This window comes from Polyodon spathula, chromosome 55, assembly GCF_017654505.1.
Source record: "Polyodon spathula isolate WHYD16114869_AA chromosome 55, ASM1765450v1, whole genome shotgun sequence".
NCBI lineage: Eukaryota > Metazoa > Chordata > Actinopteri > Acipenseriformes > Polyodontidae > Polyodon > Polyodon spathula.
The window spans coordinates 820004-835742 of record NC_054588.1 but is presented as its reverse complement, the minus strand read 5'-3'; the positions used below and the strand labels follow the sequence as shown (position 1 = coordinate 835742).

The 15739-nt window shown below is 40.3% G+C and overlaps 1 protein-coding gene across 3 annotated transcripts in view; it reads right to left on the bottom strand.

Annotated features, from left to right (window-relative positions):
• LOC121307358 (solute carrier family 12 member 6-like) overlaps positions 1-11021 on the bottom strand; it is a 39488-nt gene extending 28467 nt beyond the window's left edge. The window contains exons 1-2 of one of the 3 annotated variants that reach the window (XM_041239553.1): positions 10421-11021; positions 48-142 (exon numbers count right to left, since the gene is read on the bottom strand). In XM_041239553.1, the coding sequence (XP_041095487.1) occupies positions 48-142; positions 10421-10649 (324 nt within the window). In that variant the 5' untranslated portion in view covers positions 10650-11021. Of the gene's footprint in view, positions 1-47; positions 143-4281; positions 5291-10420 lie in introns of those variants that run through there. The other 2 variants (XM_041239552.1, XM_041239554.1) reach the window with 2 other exon arrangements.
• Between the last annotated feature and the right edge of the window lie 4718 nt (positions 11022-15739).

The following is a 15739-nucleotide window of genomic DNA, read 5'->3' as shown; positions in this document are numbered from 1 at the left end:
CTTGAAGCCATAACATTAAAAACGCCCGTACCGTCCAGCACACTTACCTCAAACAGAGCCAGATTTCGATCATAGAAGTCATCGTCATCCACAAAGTGAGAGTTATTGATGTAGAGATTGGAAGCCTTTGGGTGACTGTCGGCTAAAAAGGAGAGAAAAACACAGGAACGCCTTTAACATCTTCCAGACCCACTGACAGCCTCTACAGGCATGGGCACTGTGTGCTTTTTTCTGAAAGTGACTGTAGGGAGCAGAGCAGTGCCCCTCGCTTCTCCACCATGCACCTCCATTCAGCACTCAAATGCGCAGCACTGAAATATGTTACAGATAGTAAGAATTCTCATTTCAAATCATCTGGTACTATTTCCAGGTTAAAGAAATCTGTTTGCAAGCCACGCTTTTAGGGGCTCCCGGTGAGTGACATTGTCCCACCCCTTCACTGGCTTCTTCCCTGTCAATAACCAACCAGCTGCTTCCCCTTGTGACTGACATGCTTTCAGCCAGTAACACAACCCAATAGAACAGTAACAGACCTCCCAGAAGGCATGGCAAGCAAATTGAGAACTTTGTGTTTTAAAATGTGTGCGTCTTTCAAAACTGTGTAGCTAATGGAAGTGCAGCATGGGTCAGATTCGTGGAATTATTGTTATTTACATGGTTAATAAAAAAGATGCACATGGTTTTATATTAGTGTTATACAGTGTGGTCCTGCCAGCATTGCCCTCTGTACAGCACAGCGAGTCTCTGCCCAGCACACAGCAGGCAATGCCAGCGCACTAGATTACAGCTTTATAGAGACACCACTGTATTGGGTTGCTGCTGGACTTCTATATAGGGTTTCATTGTGTTATACAGTGTGGTCCTGCCAGCATTGCCCTGTGTACAGTAATTTATTACAGGTTACATAGACAGACTAACCAATAACTTGTACTGCATTTCCTAATCTACATTAATGATTTAGATTCTGGTATAGTAAGCAAACTTGTTAAATTTGCAGACGACATAATAATAGGAGGAGAGGCAAACACTGCTGCAGCAGCAAAGGTCATTTAAAATGACCTAGACAAGATTCAGAACTGGGCAGACACATGGCAAATGACATTTAATAGAGAAGTGTGTAAGGTACTGAACGCATGCAATAAAAAAATGTGCATTATAAATATCATATGGGAGATACTGAAATTGAAGAAGGAATCTATGAAAAAGACCTAGGAGTTTATGTTGACTCAGAAATGTCTTCATCTAGACAATGTGGGGAAGCCATAAAAAAGGCCAACAAGATGCTCAGATACATTGTGAAAAGTGTTGAATTTAAATCAAGGGAAGTAATGTTAAAACTGTACAATGCATTAGTAAGACCTCATCTTGAATATTGTGTGCAGTTCTGGTCACCTTGCTACAAAAAGGATATTGCTGCTCTAGAAAGAGCGCAAAGAAGAGCGACCAGAATTATCCCAGGTTTAAAAGGCATGTCATATGCAGACAGGCTAAAAGAATTGAATCTGTTCAGTCTTGAACAAAGACGACTATGTGGAGATCTGATTCAAGCAATCAAAATTCTGAAAGGTATTGACAATGTTGACCCAAGGGACTTTTTCAACCTGAAAAAAGGAACAAGGACCAGAGGTCACAAATGGAGATTAGACAAAGGGGCATTCAGAACAGAAAATAGGAGGCACTTTTTTTACACAGAGAATCGTGAGGATCTGGAACCAACTCCCCAGTAATGCTGAAGCTGACACCCTGGGATCCTTCAAGAAGCTGCTTGATGAGATTTTGGGATCAATAAGCTACTAACAACCAAACGAGCAAGAATGGTCTTATCTAAGCTAATATTTATGACACAGAAATCTCCCTTCAAAGGAGATTAACAATAACAGGGGAGTAATAGGGCAGTCTAGGATTAAACAATGACACACCGACACCAGGGTTTGAAAGTCACACTAGCCCTGCTGCTGCTGCTGCACCCAGTCCTGGGATTCACAAGTCCTTAATAAAATCTGTTATAATTATTAATATTGAAATGATCACGAGTCATGCATTTGAGCAGGGTTACAAATTCACACTAGCCCTACTGCTGCTGCATCCAGTCCTGGGGTACAGAACCCCCCTCAGTCAAGTCTATTATTAATATTGAAATGATCAGGAGCCAGGAGTTTGAGCAGGGTTACAAATTCACATTAGCCCTGCTGCTGTTTCTGCACCCAGTCCTGGGGTTCAGAACACCCCTCAAATGAAATCTACTATCAAAATGAAACTGATAAGAAGTACAATTAAGAAAGTGGAGGAGGCACGATTTAAAACAGCAATTGTTACTGCCAGAGAGATTTTTGCCAAGTCTTGGCTGTCACCGTTGCATTGCAGAAACATGTTTTTGGGGTAAAACAAAGAATTGTCCCACACAGTCATTCTATTCGGGTCACCGCTGCACTGGCGCGATGGATTTGTAATTGTTTTGCTTGTATTTCATATGTATTCAGGGAGAGCAAGATAGTCATAGAGAGCGAGGAGTCCCAGTGGGAAACCAGAGTCTCTCCACATTCCTGACAACGGATTTGAGGGAGCGCTGCACCTGGGAGATGCCGGATCATTTTTAGAAGATGATTTGCTATTCAGGGATGATATTTCGTAAGGGAAGGGTCAGAGTCATTCTCTTTCTGACGTCACTATCAATTTGACCACAGCTGGACAACAGTCACTTGGGGGGAGGGGGGGAGAATAACATACAACCATACCTAACAGCCTATAGTCATCTGCAGATCGATTTCGGTCTGAAAATCATGCGATAATGAATGATGAACGGGTAACAATGAATTTGCAGTTTCTTTCAAACCACGTTCGGTCTGGTATGGCCGCGTTTCCATCACTGCAAGAGGTCCTGCTCAAGGCTTTGCTAAAGAGGCTGCATTTCTATTGCTGCTTATGTTTGAATGAGATGGTTTTCTCAATGAACACACAGGAGGGACTGACGATTCACACAACGTTGTTGGAGCATCGTGGAAAGTGAAGGGTATGTGGCGGATGAGAGGAACAGGAAGAATGTCTCAGACACACCCTGTATAATAACTCCCTTTGCAAGTTAGGGTTCAATTAGTTGCTGCATTGTATTGTGCACAAGCATACAGTTACCAATCGGAGACACTTATTTTTGGTTTGAATCTGGATGGAAATGTTACCATGTGAAAGCCATGTGGTACAGTGAAGCAGAATAAGGAAAATCAATATTACAGTTCTACATATCACAGGACACATTTCTTAATTCTAAACACAATACAAAACACACTACAATGTGGATTGTTTTAAACACTTACGTTGGCTGTTTTTGCTCTATGTGTTTGCACAAAATATATATATATATATATATATATATATATATATATATATATATATATATATATATATATATATATATATGTATTTTTTTTTAATTGTTTCATCTAGTTCAATGCAACGAGGCGTTGTGTTTTGTAGTCCTGTCTTTACGCTAGGGTCGTTTTCAAAAATGATCTCGAGGCCACTGCGACAGCATCCTATTCTGAACAAGAACTGGATCCAGCTGCAAATAAGCTCTTCAGCTTAACTTGAGTTCGAGAGGTTTCTGGGTAACTAGTCAGACGAGTTTCACGGAGGGTTGAAACAAAGTCACTGTGCATTTACACGCCAAGATTAACAAACGAAGCAGAACTTTTCAGTGGCATCGGGAATTGTGTATGAGTTTGTAAGAATAACTTGGTGAGCAGACATTTAGGTGACTGTGTGTGTATATCAGAAAAAGAAAACCAGGAACTGTTTTAGTTTATTTTACGCAGGGACACTTGGCATATGGTGTAATACTGTAATTGAGTCTACATAACAAACCTATGATGAATGTTTACAGTATATCATCAGGGAATGTAGATTTCAAATAGGGTTACTGTATTTTAAACAAGCTGAACCTCGATCATCTTCATGAGTGACAAGTAACTGAAGTTTTCTTAATTAAAAAATCAGCAGGTTGCTCGCAGGGCACTGTCAATGCATGCTCAAAGGACTTGTCCTGGGCACCAAAAGTCCTGGCTGTGACCCTGCTTACACTACTCGAGAGATGGTCCTCATGGGCTACTTGATGCATAACAGGATCAAACTATTAACGTTGGACGATTTGGTTAAAATCTCAACTATAAAACACACTTGGTTCCAGAAGCACTTGGACGGCAGCGAGCGCATCTGTAGTGTCCCGTCACTAACGACTCGCGCCTCGACTACAACACATCAAGAAAGGGCCCAGCAAGGGTTTCTTACCTGAATCGACTGCCTCATTCGTGTCTCCTTCCTCTGAAACATCAGGGACCTTTGTGACTGTAAAATGTGGCATTTCAATTCTGCAACCTCCCTCTCTCTCTGAAACTATTTCCTCTGGTAAAAAAAAACGATTTTCTTGTTTTGTTTGTCTGTCTTCTCTAGGTTTCCCTCAATTGTTAATGTTATTTTTTTAATACTGCTATTAAGTTGTCATATTCTTTTATCTTTACAAATCCCTGTAAACCAGCAAGCTGCTGACCAAACTAAAGACTTTAAGTCAATCAAAAATAACTCATACAATACAATTCTATGCTGAAACAAAGTAGAAAGCCAGTACTGTGAAATACAATACTAGCTTTAATTGAGTTAGTTAATGGCTAATATTAGCAGTGAACTTGAATAAGCCCATCACACATTTAAATAGACCCGTGCTTTGTGAATCACTACTTTTTTTTAAATTAGCTGCTATACTGACCCAAAGACTGACAGCGCCTTACATTTTAAATTAAATCCAGGATTAGTCCAGTTTAACTGGAAATCTAATAAAATGAAAGTTAAAAAAAAAAAAGTTTAATTACGCTTAAATACACACATTATCTAACCATAAAAGCTCGGATTGACATTTGTCTAATGATTTTTCAGACACGTTGCAGAGTGACTGAATTAATTAATTCAAGTGAAGCAGACTCCCCTGTAATACCTGACAGTTTGAAAATGCCCAATACTAAACTCGACAAGAAAGTCAAGCAGACGTACGTTTCGTTTACTGCCTGCGATTTAAAAAAAAAAAAAAAACTCTGTATCAAACTCTGAAAGTCAAACAAACAAACGTGTCAACTAATCCCTGTCATTTAAACACTGTCAATCTGAAACTGCTCGATACAAAACTGGAAGTCAAACTGATACAAATGAGTAACTCTGTTTCAAACAGTCTCTCTGATCTCCAGCAGACAGCCAGTCTCCCTCCTCTCAGCTTCCTCGCTCCCTCTGTAATCTTTCGTTACTCTTCAACACTTCTCTCTTCCCAGACTAATCCCTACTCTTTCCTCTCGCCACTCCCCTGCTCTGAGGTCACATGACTAAAGGATCATTTAAAGACGTACTGTCACAGAAAAAATGTAATCTATTTAAAAGCTGCAGGTGAGACAGTACAATTCCTCCTTCTTGGTGTCTGTGTGAGTTATTACATTCTAACAGAGTTAAAGCTACACACACACATACACACACACACACACACACACACACACACACACACACACAATCCTGTTCAGCCTGCAATAGAATTCCTTCTTTTAGTGTCAAACTGAAAAAGGATTGTGGGCTAAACTAAATGCACACCTACTGCAGGGCACTCCTCCTTCAAATAAGACTCATGTTGACTTTAGTTTGACAGCACAAACCACAGCTGCGCCTTCCTGCCAAGTTTAACCAGAGGGAGGGGGGAGAGTGAGGGTAAAGGTCTTACAACATTAAGTATTACATCACATATGGCAATAAATCATATATACCGTACCAGGCTTCTCCAGTGCCATCAACTGGACTTGCCTTTCATCTATATCTTTTATAATTGCGATGATCTTTGTCACAAAGCTCTGAGTATAACATGGCAAGTATTTCGTTTTCCTCCGTCAATCTGGATGCTGCTTCACCCTGGTGGACCACGTCCATTGAAGCGGTTCTCTGATTGCTCTATTCGCCCCCCCCCCCCAAGAAGAAATCTTAAAAAAACAGCATTCATTCCTAATGATTCCGGCATCGCTCCAGCATCACCTGGGCTCGGAAAGACAGGTTCTGTCCGTTTTGTCACATTGCATCTGGTGTGTAAGGGGACTGTGGTGTTGCAATGAAAAATATCACTTTAGCGCAGGACAAACCACGCCCAGTGTGAACAGGAGGAGGAGGAGAGACTAACATTGAAAGAGGAACGAGGGTAGGGATGGGCCGGTACAGATAACCATCTAAACAAATAGCATGCTGGCCATAACATCACGACGCCATGCAGGTTAAAATGAAGGCCAACTCAAAAACAGAGAGAGACCACTGGAATGTACTTCAATTGCTGTAATTTACAAACTCAACACAAAAACCTCACTGCCTTTCGCAGAACGCTTTCAGACTTCAGATTTCAAAAGCTGAAAAAAGGCAGAGGGATTATTTTAGTTTTGCTCGAAAGAATGTGGTGCAGCTGTTATAAAAATTGTAACGTTAAAAAAAACACAAAAGTGCTCTGTTTAGTTGATGATAAACAGAATTAGGAAATGTGGTCATGCTGCTTAAAAACACAAACCTTTCCTAACACACAGGTTATTATTTAAGAGCAAAGAACAGTTATTTATTTTTGGCACAGGGCTCTCAATACGTGTAGCAATGGCATTAAAGATTAATTTTTAGGACGTCTGTTATTGGATTTCTATCTACAGTTCATGTGACTTTGCACAAGTTATTACAAATCATTTACACATTGAGTTTGTGCAAAATACAAAAAGATTTCTTCACTGTGCATGCTGTAAATAAGTACCGGCGTGGTGTTATTTTGTGGTACGTGTTAATAAGTGGTAGACTGTGTACTGCGCATGCACAAATGCGTTTAGCTCAGAAAACACGGAAATGCAGATCAGAAAGGGCCCAATGTGTTGATGAGAAACACGTTGGGCTATCTAAGATTGCAAACATAGACGGTTTTGTGGGTGAACTACAGTTCGTCTTGTTCGTAGCGACGCGTGCAGTCGTGCACTGGCAGCGGTCCGTTTTCTGACAATGTACCACTTTCTGGCTGTTCATGGGTGAGCTATCCCGCTGCAGTGGCTTGTCTCTGTAATCGAAACATTGAAACTTGTATTCTGCGTTGCCTCCAAAACTACAAGCAAAATACGAATCAGTTCACAAAAAGATCTTCCTCAGACAGTGGGCCTCACTTACGAAAGGGCACGAAATTTGGCGTTAGCGCATAAGTGGCGAGCCCAGCGTGCATGACAAATCCAAATTTCCTGCCCCATTTACTAACAGAGACTGCATAAACTTACATGCTCACATTTTGTGAGTGACAATTTAATGCGTACGATAATGTCAGAGACTTACCTGGGACCACCAAAGCCCCTGCCGTCCAGGCGTATCTTTTGGTCAGTAGTTTATTGTGAAGGTGGTTTATACTGACCAAAAATGAGCGATCAGATGCAGCACTGAGCAGCAGGGAACAGGCAGAGGCAACGTTAAGTGAAACTGCTGTTTACCTTTTAATTTTAACGTGTATTCCTTGTCTTTAAAATTGCATTGTTCTTTAAAACAACCCGCCTCTAATATAACACGCGTATTCAACATGTGCAGTCTGGATTGTAAGAGTGACATTCCCATTAAACCAATCACAGCTCACAATTTTTTTTTCAGTCTTAAGTTAAATGTTGCTGACTAATTTTCATAACCAAGTAATTTATTTCGTGTTAGTGAATCAGACAAAGAAATCTGTCGAACTGATTCACGAAACTGAATGAATCAAACAAACTGAGTCAGTAACAAGAAAAGGATCAAACTGCACATCATTCAGGCCAGAAATATAGCATGCATATACAGTTAACGCCTGCTTCCTATACACGCTATCAAATGATCATTTTAATGTGTGCACTAAAATTAACGTCCTTTAGTAAATATCATGTGAACACCAGGCAGCCATAATGTCACCAGTGCTGGTCTGAGACAACAATGGATTTGAAAGAGGCCTTGGTTAGCACTCCAGTTTAAAGAACGTGTTTTTTAAATGGGTGATACTTTATTCATCTAACAATATTATCAGGGGTCATATTATAAGAAGTCTTGTATCACGTTTCCAAGAACCACAGAATTCGGTGGGTGCAAGTATTTCTGGGGGAAACCAGTGGCATGTCCTGCCCAACTCAAGTGATAACTCAGGTACAGTGGATCTCAAAAGTATTTACACCCCTTGGACTTTTCCACATTTTATTGTGTTACAACATGGAATCAAAATGGATTTAAATTAGGCGTTTTTGCCACCGATCAACACAAAAAAAGTCCATAATGTCAAAGTGAAAAATGTAATCTACAAATTGTTCCAAGTTAATTATAAATACAAAACAGAAAGTAATTGATTGCATAAGTATTCACCCCCTTGAGTCAATATTTGGTAGAGGCACCTTTGGCAGCAATTATAGCCAGGAGTCTATTTGGATAAGTCTGTACCAGCTTTGCACATCTGGACACTGAAATTTTTGCCCATTCTTCTTTGCAAAATTGCTCAAGCTCCGTCAAGTTTGACGGGGATCTTTGGTGAACAGCAATTTTCAACTCTTTCCACATATTCTCAGTTGGATTGAGGTCCGGGATTTGACTGGGCCACTCCAGGACCTTTTTGTTTTTAAGCCACTCCGGTGTGGCTTTGGCTGTGTGTTTGGGGTCATTGTCCTGCTGGAAGATGAATCTTCTCCCAAGTCCCAGGTCTCTTGCAGACTTCAGCAGGTTTTCTCTGTACTTTGCTGCATCAATTTTGCCCTCCATCTTCACAAGCTTTCCAGGCCCTGACGCAGAGAAGCATCCCCATAGCATGATGCTGCCACCACCATGCTTCACGGTAGAGATGGTGTTCTCAGGATGATGTGCGGTGTTAAGCTTGCGCCAGACATAGCGCTTAGCGTTGAGGCCAAAAAGCTCTATTCTGGTCTCGTCAGACCATAGAATCTTCTTCCACTTGGTCTCAGAGTCTCTCACATGCCTTCTGGCAAACTCTAGCCGAGATTTGATGCGAGTTTTTTTCAACAATGGCTTTCTTTTTGCCAATCTCCCGTAAAGGCCAGTTTTGTGAAGCACCCGGGCTATTGTTGTCGTATGCACAGTGTCTCCCAGCTCAGTCGTGGAAGACTGTAACTCCCTTAGAGTTGCCATTGGCCTCTTGGTGGCCTCCCTGACTAGTGCCTTTCTCCCCCAGATACTCAGTTTTTGAGGGCGGCCTGTTCTAAACAGATTCACAGTTGTGCCATATTCTCTCCATTTATTAATAATGGACTTTACTGTGCTCCGGGGATATTCAATGCCTTGGAAATGTTCTTATATCCTACCCCTGATTGGTGCTTTTGAAGAACCTTATTCCTGATTTGCTTTGAATGTTCCTTCGTCCTCATGATGTAGTTTTTGTTAGGAAATGTACCAGCCAACTGTGGGACCTCCCAGAGACAGGTACATTTAACCTGAAATCATGTGAAACACCTTAACTGCACACAGGTGGACTCCATTCAACTAATTATGTGACTTCTAAAGATAATCGGTTGCACCAGAGCTTATTTAGATGTGTCATAGCAAAGGGAGTGAATACTTAAGCAATCAGTTATTTTCTGTTTTATATTTATAATTAAATTAGAACAATTTGTAGATTTAATTTTTCACTTTGACATTATGGACTTTTTTTGTGTTGATCGGTGGCCAAAACTCCTAATTAAATCCATTTTGATTCCATGTTGTAACACAATAAAATGTGGAAAAGACCAAGGGGGGTGAATACTTTTGAGAGCCACTGTAACTCCGAAAAACATGGAAGCGCCACCGTTTTCCACCAACTCGCGTTGCCCATCAACTTGAGTTCCGGGAGAAATCAGGCCAACAGGAGCGCATCCGAGTCGACGCGAATCGCTGTCCATGGAAACGAGGTATTGATCCGTACTCCTTTAAAAGGGGCCAGCACCAATGTAGCCAGTGCTAATAAGAGGTAAGAGGGTGGATTTTAAACTCTAGGTTAACTTCAGTGTGTATAGAAAGGGGGTGTACAGGGAGGGGGTGTACAGAAAGGGGGTGCACAGGGAGGGTGTATAGAAAAGGGGTGTACAGGGAGGGGGTGTATAGAAAGGGGGTGTACTTGCAGAGCTCCTACTTTGCATCCACTTTTTAATCATCTTTATGCAATATCACCTTTTAATATCGTTCATATCTCAGAGTGCTGAACATAAGTTGTTTAAAAAGACCAAAAAAAACGAAATTGCACTAGTTTGAGAGCAGAGGACTCAACACACATGGGAAAACACAAATAAAACAACAGCCACCTTCAGTTCTGCAAAAACACCGCCAATAAAGGTGCACACACTCCTACAGAAAACTCCTCCTGTTTTGTTTTTTGTTTTTTCCCCCCCCCGGCGTCGCTTACCTGTTTCGGTCCCCACGGCGCTCCTGTCCGGCGTTTCAGCTCCGGTTGTGCCGACAGACGTGGTGAGCGCTCCGGACCCCTCGCTCAGCGGCTCGCTCCGACTCACACTCTCCCGGGAGCCGAACCGGACCCGTGAACTGGACCGTGAGCTGACATCGGGGGAGGTGTCGGGCAGGCCCGGTACGTCCTCTGCCTTGGTCGGCGTCACGGTGAACCGAACCGAGGCCATATTTACGCCGTACCAATCAAAACTATATCTCCAACAACCACAGGCGGTATAATATGATGCTCAATATTATTTTTAACAATGTAATGACAGAATATGGCTAATATTTTACTTGGCGTTTTGTTTTTATAACAATATATTGTAAACAATTTGGTTGACTTTAAAGGTTATTATTATTAGGACTGAGAAATACTGTTTTTAATGGATCAACGTCCTGTAACCAAAACATACTGTATTATCTCAATACACTTGAATACTGTTGTAAAACGACCTTATTTGGTAGACTTGTTATTGTAACATAGCAACCAACATTTAAAATGTAAAATAATATCATATAGAAGATATGTTTTTAACTAAATAGCAGCATTTCTTTATTTAAGAAAAAACAACGAATGCCTTGTCAAATTATAAAAAAAAATAAAATAATATAATAAATGTATTTTTGCGTGTGTTTTAATAAAATAAAAACGTAATCACAACGATGCTAGACAAGCTTAATAAGTACTAGATTGCATGTACTGACTTACTGTATTGCAAACCATTTGCCAGATATCACGTGTGCTAGAAGTGCATTGTGAAGGATTTGGACGAGACACGTCTTCTTTTAAATATGAAGGTGTGCAGCCAATATCGCAACGTCAGTGAAGAAGTCGTTTTTTGTTTGTTTTTTTAAACCCCTAATAGCGCTGTATTGTCGGGTTTATTGATTGTTTTGTCGTATTCAGTCACGGAATAATTTGAACTGATGAAAATAACAGAAACCGGTACAGACCTGTTTAGAGGAAGTAGTGAGGACGCTGCTCAGAATAACTCAAAATGAAGCCGTTAACCAAACCAAATTCCAAACTACAGGAGGTATTTTGTACAGATATTTACAGTCCTGCTACCGGTAAAAAGAAAAATAACAGTAAACGTTACATCGTTGTTAATGACATTGCATTTACGGCAGTATATTATATATATATATATATATATATATATATATATATATATATTATATATATGACTACGCTACGACACCAGGACCTATATTAAAACGTCAAACAAAAAACACTGCTTCTGTATTTTTGTTTTGTTTTTGTTTGTTTAGTTTTTTTGTTTGTTTCTAGCCAATGATTCAATTTAAACATGCACTATTGTCTCTTGTTATTGTATAATAAGCCAAATTAGATATACCCGTCTGTGGCGTTTTTGCTTTCACAAGGCAGACACCCCCCCCCCCCGGCTTGCACTCCAGTCGCGGCCCGAGATTAATGTTTAATAATTCATGATCGCAGTTTTTAGCATTTGCATGCTTCTCTGCCTGGACGGTTCTTCTATTTTGTTCCACGCTGTCGCAGCCAGTTTCTCTTTACTGATTCTCCCTTCGCTTGTGCGCTTGCGCGTGTCTGGGGTGATGATTGGTTATTAAGGAGTTGTGCATGCTGGGTGATGTAGTCTTTTAAAAAAAAAAATAAGACTGTGTATTTTGTACAGTCCACAATTTTTTTATGATTTTTTTTTTTTTTTTTTTTTTTTTTTTTATGATTTGTCATCCCGTCACAGACCCCAGGCTGCCCTGTGCCAATGCTACAGAGCATTAGGCAACAAGCATCACATTCCTATTCTCAACATAGGAAGTATGTTGGCAACTATCAAATTCCATTGAAATTCAGGAGTGGTCCTGCTTTTAAAGTTTTAACCGATTCAATTATTATTATTATTATTATTATTTCATTTAAAATTTGATTGATATAACCATGTGCATTTTTGTTTTCTTAAAAATGAGCCCTCCTCTCATGCACTGACAAACTGAGGTCCTGTGCCCGTTCCAAACATTGAAAACCATATTGGCTCAAATTTAAGCCGGCCTCTTACTTATCAAAGATTTTATTTTGCATTTCGCTTTCGTTTGCATTCATTTTCTTCACTCTGCTGTGAAATCAAAGGAAATAACTGTCGTAAGAAACAAAGGAACATTTCCACCCATTAAATTAAGCTCAAAATGTACGAACTGACACAGAGCCCGTACAGAAAGAAAATACATATATTTTAATTCTTACATTATAATCACACTGTTGTTATTTTATTTTATTTTTTTACAGGAGCAATCTAAGTAAAACACTTGCTTACTCGCAGGTACAGCAGTGTGCCCACATGGGATCAAACTCAAATCCTCCAGTCAGGAGTCCAGCGCGCTAACCACTGCGCCATACTGCATTATATACAGGTTACACCTATTAAATATATATATTATATAAATTGAATATATTTTAAAGACATGAAAGTGTATGGCAGGCTATTTTGCTATAGGACGGAGGCTCTAGAATATGGGCTGGCTAGCTGTGTTTTGTTAATTACATTTTTATAAAGGCAAGGTGTGGTGAGTGTAGTGGCATATTTAAAGGGGTTATTGTCTTCACAAGGTCTCCTTAGAAGCAATTATAGCATTTCTTTGGAATACCAGTCCTTCTCTTTCTTGTGTTTGTGGTCCGATTATAACAGCATCAAACTGTCTGGACCGCACACGCAACAATGACGTTGCTGACTCGCAAACCGAAAGAGAGACGAGCAAAACGTAGCTTTAAGATTCTGAAGGTTCTTTCTGCGTGGGTTCTTGTTTTTATATGACTCCTGTTATATCACAGCTCTGCTGGTGTTATAGGATTGCGCACAGATGTTAGAAGATATCTCTGTAAATGATAACCATGGTCACCCAAGAGGACTTCACAATGCAAGCCTTCCTAACCATGGTCACCCAAGAGGACTTCACAATGCAACCCTTCCTAACCATGGTCACCCAAGAGGACTTCACAATGCAACCCTTCCTAACCATGGTCACCCAAGAGGACTTCACAATGCAACCCTTCCTAACCATGGTCACCCAAGAGGACTTCACAATGCAAGCCTTCCTAACCATGGTCACTCAAGAGGACTTCACAATGCAAGCCTTCCTAACCATGGTCACCCAAGAGGACTTCACAATGCAACCCTTCCTAACCATGGTCACCCAAGAGGACTTCACAATGCAACCCTTCCTAACCATGGTCACCCAAGAGGACTTCACAATGCAAGCCTTCCTAACCATGGTCACCCAAGAGGACTTCACAATGCAACCCTTCCTAACCATGGTCACCCAAGAGGACTTCACAATGCAACCCTTCCTAACCATGGTCACCCAAGAGGACTTCACAATGCAACCCTTCCTAACCATGGTCACCCAAGAGGACTTCACAATGCATGGTCACCCAAGAGGACTTCACAATGCAACCCTTCCTAAACATGGTCACCCAAGAGGACTTCACAATGCATGGTCACCCAAGAGGACTTCACAATGCAACCCTTCCTAACCATGGTCACCCAAGAGGACTTCACAATGCAACCCTTCCTAACCATGGTCACCCAAGAGGACTTCACAATGCAACCCTTCCTAACCATGGTCACCCAAGAGGACTTCACAATGCAACCCTTCCTAACCATGGTCACCCAAGAGGACTTCACAATGCAACCCTTCCTAACCATGGTCACCCAAGAGGACTATTCAATGTTTCGCAAACAGCGATAACACCTGCATATTATTCGGGCAGATTGTTCTCACCGCGCAGACAGAACTTTCTGGCAATGGCAAACGTCTTCACCGATCTCGAGATCGGTGCATTGAGGCCACGTTGTAAAGGGGTTAGTACCACGTTGTAAATGTCATATGGAGTTATGTAAAAATGTATTTGATTAATTGTACCATTAACAAATTGGTTTTTAAAAAATGAGTACTCATTAACACAGACCACCATGTTAATGTGAAATTATATATTTGAGTCCTCTCTTAATTGAGATTATCGGATGCCTTTTATTTTCCAAAGGTATTTATAATATATATTATATATATATATATATATATGTGTGTGTGTGTCCGGATCCAATAAAATTTTCAATGTTCCATTATATATATATATATATATAATATCCGATATAGGCTATACTATCAATATGGCAAACTATAGCTGGATTTATGGCTATGAATAGTTCAGTTGAAAAGTCAATACATTTTGGGATTTTTCACATTTGTTCCACTTATTTCAGTACAGCAGTGGTTCCCAATCCTCGTTCCCAACACTGCCCTCCTGGTTTTGCTCCAACCAAGCGCTCAATTACATAATTGAACCCTTAATTGAACTAATAATTAGTTTAATTTGACTTTTTAAATAGAGTATTTTATAAAAAGTTTAAGAATTTAAGTTCATTATACAATTAGATTAGGCAAATTATTAATTCAATGTGTGCATGTGTGGATCTCTCTCTCATATATTGTATGTTACTGTGTTTGGATGATGTTTTTATTGAGTATGGACTACTAGGGTCTCACTTCGTAGCTGTACTGGCCCTGCCTAATGTTCGTATCAAGTTTGATCACAATTGAATAAGCGTTTTCAGTTATGTGCTAAAACGTAAGCGAGACAGACACCTCCTTATAGACACCGAATCTGACAGTCTCAGTAACTTTAACTCATGTGAATGCCAAGCAGAGGGCCAGTAAGGTATTTTATTGTATATTATTATATGTACCAACCATATTCAGAACTGTTTAATTGACAAATAACTCCTCCGTTCCACTCCCAAACAACCCCCGGCTTCCCTGTAGCTCTTGGAGCCAGTCCCAGGGCTGACTGGGTGGTGCTGAAGTTACAGTGTCTGTATTAGAGTCATAAAACCACACCCTCTTGCAACAGAATACTATTTATTTAAAGCAAACAGTTACAATCTTGCTGTGTTTTTTTTAAACAAATTTAGCTTGACTCAGACAGGGTCACTAAGATTTAATCTCCACATCGTGTGTATTTATTAGTGATAGGGTACCCTTTGAAAAATCAAACTCCTCGCTATAATAGTAACCATTCTCCCTGGTTAAGAGGCCATCTTAAACATTGGAATAATTAGTTTAACGAAAGACATTTTTCATCCAGAACAGGAATTTCATTGCTCAGGTTTTATGGAGAACCGTGTTTGTTTGACACGTTGTATTAGTTTGTGTTACAAGTGAACAGCTTCAACTAAAATAACAAAAACAAGGTTTTAAAAAGTTTAACAGAGCTGGGACATCATTTTTATTTGTTAAA